The sequence below is a fragment of the Telmatherina bonti genome (assembly GCF_933228915.1).
Source record: "Telmatherina bonti genome assembly, chromosome: 7".
Taxonomy (NCBI): domain Eukaryota; kingdom Metazoa; phylum Chordata; class Actinopteri; order Atheriniformes; family Telmatherinidae; genus Telmatherina; species Telmatherina bonti.
Genome location: NC_136625.1, coordinates 5230229 through 5235225, shown reverse-complemented (window position 1 = coordinate 5235225; position 4997 = coordinate 5230229). Strand labels below are relative to the sequence as shown.

At 46.6% G+C, this 4997-nt stretch overlaps 1 protein-coding gene across 1 annotated transcript; it reads right to left on the bottom strand.

Moving 5' to 3' along the window:
* Nucleotides 1-625: 625 nt before the first annotated feature.
* LOC306758303 (E3 ubiquitin-protein ligase TRIM21-like) lies at nt 626-2422 on the bottom strand (the record flags this gene model as incomplete). Its single annotated transcript, XM_079243593.1, has 1 exon — nt 626-2422. One exon carries the CDS (start codon nt 2420-2422, stop codon nt 797-799), a length of 1626 nt encoding a protein of 541 aa, XP_079099719.1. The 3' UTR covers nt 626-796.
* Nucleotides 2423-4997: the final 2575 nt, after the last annotated feature.

Sequence of the window (4997 nt, the reverse complement as noted above, 5' to 3'; positions counted from 1 at the left end):
CTTCCACCTCGAGCCTTTCTGTCTCCTGGCACCTCCTCTACCTCTTCTCTTCTTCCACCTCGAGCCTTTCTCTCTCCTGGCACCTCCTCTACCTCTTCTCTTCTTCCACCTCGAGCCTTTCTGTCTCCTGGCACCTCCTCTACCTCTTCTCTTCTTCCACCTCGAGCCTTTCTGTCTCCTGGCACCTCCTCTACCTCTTCTCTTCTTCCACCTCGAGCCTTTCTCTCTCCTGGCACCTCCTCTACCTCTTCTCTTCTTCCACCTCGAGCCTTTCTGTCTCCTGGCACCTCCTCTACCTCTTCTCTTCTTCCACCTCGAGCCTGTCTCTCTCCTGGCACCTCCTCGGCCTCCACCTCTAGTCTGTCTTTCTCATGAGACCTCCTCTGCCGTCACCTCCCCTCTTTCTGTCTCCTGCAGTCAGGTGAACTGAACAAAAACAAGAGACGTTAAAGTCTTTTGGTCGTCAAAATTCTGGACTTTCCAACAGTCAATCTGAGACCAATGAAAACTCAGCAAAATGACGGTATGACTTCAACATGACTTTTTATTTCACATGGATCATTATTCGCGGTCACTTTTCTGCTCAGAAGTTCATGCTTTCTCATCACAGACATCAGTGTCAGGATAACTACAACAGAGAAGAAAATGATTAGAGGTTAAACGTGAAACAGACAGAAGTGGAACTGCAGACTCAGGATAATTCCAACCTCCTCAGTCCACTAAAGAACTTCACCCACAGAATGAAAGTTTTATCAGACTCACTTTTAATGGAGTTTCTTTAGAAAAAATAACAGGCTTATTGATTGACAGGACAGATGATCAGAGGAGATGAGTTTTCACCTTCATCATTCAGATCAGGATTAAAAAACGGGTAGAGTTTCTCAGTGAAGCAGCAGCCAGTAAAGGAGAAGATCAGAGCTGCAGCATCGACATTGTAAAAGGAGACCAGACCCTCCTCATAATCCACAAACACCCCCACCTTCTCAGGACCAGACTGCAGATGGAGACGGACTGCATGAGATGCATTAGCATCATACTTATTTCCATTTCTCAGCCAGATAGTCCAGAAACCATCCTGAGGTCTCAGTATGATGTTTCCCTTCCTGGTGATGGACTCTCTGGCGACTCCTAAATCCCAGTCAGTTTTTCCTTTAACCTGAACCTCAAAGTAAAATCTGCCTGAAGAGAAACTCTGACATCCTAAAACACCAGGACACAGTGAAAATCTCTCTGGATTATCTGGAAGATTCTTCCTCACATCACTGTGATAAACTTGTTTTCCATCAGCAGACAGGACGAGGTCTGGATGTGCTGTATCAGGATCCAGAGTAACGTCCACTGCATCCTGCTGGACCTTCTTCAGCTCAAACATCTTCATCTGTTTGCTGAGTGTCTCCTCCAGCTGAGACACAGCTCTCACCACAGTCCCCTCATACGATGCTGGATGGACTCGGACCTCCGTCCAGTTCTTGGTGGGTGGAGCAGCGTTCAGGGAGCAGAAGCTTTGGAGGAGGTGGAGGTGGTCTTCAGAGCGCGAGAGCTGCTTCAGCTCAGAGCTCCTCTTCATCAGCTCAGAGATTTCCTGCTCCAGATCTTTGATGAAGTCTTCAGCCTGTTTCTCTGCAGCTTTCTGCTTGTCTTGGATCTCCTCTAGGAGCTCCTCCAGGCCTCTCTGAACAGACTCCATCAGAGCTGTGAAGACCTGAACACCTTCTGCTGTCTCTCTGTCTGCAGCATCTTTACTGATCTTCATCGACTCTTTGAGCTCCTGAATCTTCAGTCGTCTCTTCTGGATCATCAGCTGAACTTCAGCGTCTGTCTTCTCCAGCTCTGCCTTCTTTCCTTCATATTCTTCTCTCAGAGGAACAAACTCATGAGTCTTGTGGTCTAAAACAGAGCAGAGCAAGCAGACACATGTCTGGTCGGTCTTACAGAACAGCTCCAGAGGTTTATCGTGCTTCCTGCACATCCTGTCCTCCAGGTTCTCCACAGGCTCCACCAGCTGATGTCTCTTCAGACCTGAAGCCTTCAGATGAGGCTCCAGGTGAGTCTGACAGTAGGAGGTCAGACACACCAGGCAGGACTTCAGGGCCTTCAGTCTGGTTCCAGTGCAGACGTCACAGAGAACTTCTCCTGGTTTGGCAGCTTGTTGCTCTGAGCTGCTGCTGGCTTCCTGCTGAGCTTCATGTCTGAACTGATCAACCATCTCTCTGATGAAGGTGTTGACCCGCAGCTGAGGTCTAGAGGGAAAAATCTCTTTACACAAGGGACATATGTATTTAACAATAACATCCCAGTGTTGAGTGATACAGTTGTTGCAGAAGTTGTGTCCACATGGTGTGGTGACTGGATCAGTGAAGACCTCCAGACAGATGGAGCACAGAAACTGGTCCTCAGATCTCTGGTTGCTGCCAGCAGACATGTCTGACCTCTGAGGACAAGAGTCAAATAGCAGAAAAACATCATTTTAAAAAGACATGCACTTATTTCTTGTAAATATTCCAGTTTTACATCATTGTAAAGTTTCATTGTGATCCAGTTTATCTGGATCAGTGAGAAGACAAACTGTTTACAGAATCTCAGTTTGGACTTGATGCTGCTTGTAGAAACATCAACACGATCAGCTGTAGAAACGCAAACATGATTCTATTCTATTCTATAGTCATTTAGCAGACACTTTTATCCAAAGCGATTTACATATGAGTGAGAACAACACAAGCAGGAAATCAAACAGTAGAGGACATCGTAGGAAGGTGCTGGTGGACTGTCCAGTTGGACACAGATCCTTCCATGAAGTGCTACAGGCTTTTTTTTGTTTGTTTGTTTACTCCCTTCCCAGCAAATAATATCACCTATACTATTCACAAAAAGTTAGGGATATTCAGCTTTTGGGTGAAATTTCACAACAAGCCTAAAATGCATTCAAACCTGTACAGGTGAACTTAATGTGATCTTCTCTAAGCTTTTAAATGCACATGTCCAACTGTTAAATGTTTCAATAAATTTTGCACAAGTTGCTGTTCTCTAACAAGGAGCTTAACGGCAAAAATCACGGCAGGTGTGTGATCCTTGAATTGACCAATAAATGTCCTGGTTCAATTAGAGCTGGTGTTTAAACAGTTGTCCTCATCATGCTGTTCACATTTTGACATCATGAGACCAAGACGACACCTAACAATGGAACAACAGTCCCTTGCCATTGCGATGCTTCAAACAGGACGTTCTCAGACAGAAGTGGCCACTGAGCTTGGAGTGTCACAGAGTGTCATCAGCAGGTTGCAACAGAGATATGGAGAGACTGGAAGAGTCACAGAAAGGCCTAGAAGTGGACGTCCTTTGGCCACAACCCGTGCTGATGACCGCTACATTGTGAACACTGCCCTGAGAAACCGGATGATGAATGCCACTCAACTCCAGGCACGTTTAAGAGAGGTGAGAGGCACCCAAGTGTCACATCAGACCATTCCAAACCGTTTCCATCAGCGTGGTCTGCGTGCTAGACGACCTGCACGGGTACCTGACCACACCACCAGGCACAGGCATCATCGTCTTGCATGGGCCAGGGAGCATTTACGCTGGACGAGGAACCAGTGGGCCTCAGTGCTGTTCTCTGATGAAAGTCGATTCACACTGAGCAGAAATGATGGCCGGCAACGATGTTGGAGACGTCAGGGAGAGCGCTATGCATCAGCCACTGTTGTCACCAGGCCAGCTTTTGGTGGTGGCGGTGTTACAGTGTGGGCAGGGGTGTCCACTTGGTACAGAACTGCCCTACACTTTGTGAATGGTACAGTGACAAGCCCATACTACCTGAATAACATCATTAATCCAGTGATTGTGCCCCTACATGAACAGCACAGGCCTAATTTCATCTTCATGGACGACAATGCTCCTGCTCATCGAGGCCGCATCATCAGGGAACGGCTGTTGGAGACTGGTGTACCTCAAATGGAATGACCTGCACTCTCTCCAGACCTGGATCCCATTGAAAACCTGTGGGATCAGCTGAGCCGTCGTGTAGAGGCTCGAAACCCTGCACCCCAGAACCTCAATGACCTGAGGGCTGCCCTTCAAGAAGACTGGGATGCCATGCCTCAGCAGGCAATAAGTTGCCTTGTGAACAGCATGAGACGTCGTTGTCAAGCTGTAATTGATGCTCAAGGGCACATGACGAGATATTGAGACGTTCAAATTTTTTGTTGTGGTGTAACTACCATTGTTGTTACCTTTTGTGTTGAATGAATTTTTTGAGATGAGGAAATCAGTAGTGCATCCTTCTACTTAAATGTCGTACTTTTATGATATTATATCACTGTAGCATGAACATATTGCATTTTCCATAAATTTCACCTGAAAGCCAAATATCCCTAACTTTTTGTGAGTAGTATATGTTATAATACAAAGAATTAATACCATAAAATTTGTTGCAAAGAACTGGGCTAAGTTCTCCAACTCTCAGCTATCAACAAATACAGCTATACTAAGTGTTGAAGTTCTCCTTGAAGAGCTGAGTCTTCAGCTGGGTCTTAAAAGTCGACAGGGACTCTGCAGAGCGGCCAAAGTTTGGGAGATCATTCCACCATCGTAGAACAACAGAGGAAAAGAGTCTAGCTGGTGATTTAGTCCCACGTATTGGTGGTAACACGAGGCGTCTTTCACTGGTGGAACGTAGCTGTGGAGAGGGAGTGTAGGCCTGGATTAGGGCGTGAAGGTAGACGGGAGCCGTTTGAGTTATTGTTTTGTAAGCCAGAAGCAAAGTTTTAAATTTGATGCGTGCTGCGACTGGAAGTCAGTGAAGAGCGATTAGCAGCGGAGTGACATGAGCTCGTTTGGGTTGGTTAAAAACCAGACGTGTTCTGGATCATCTGCAGAGGTTTAACAGAGCATGCAGGCAGACCTGCCAGTAGGGAACTGCAGTAATCGATGCGTGAGATGACCAGAGCCTGAACCAACAGCTGAGTCGTGTGTTCTGTCAGGTACGGTCTGATTCTCTTGAT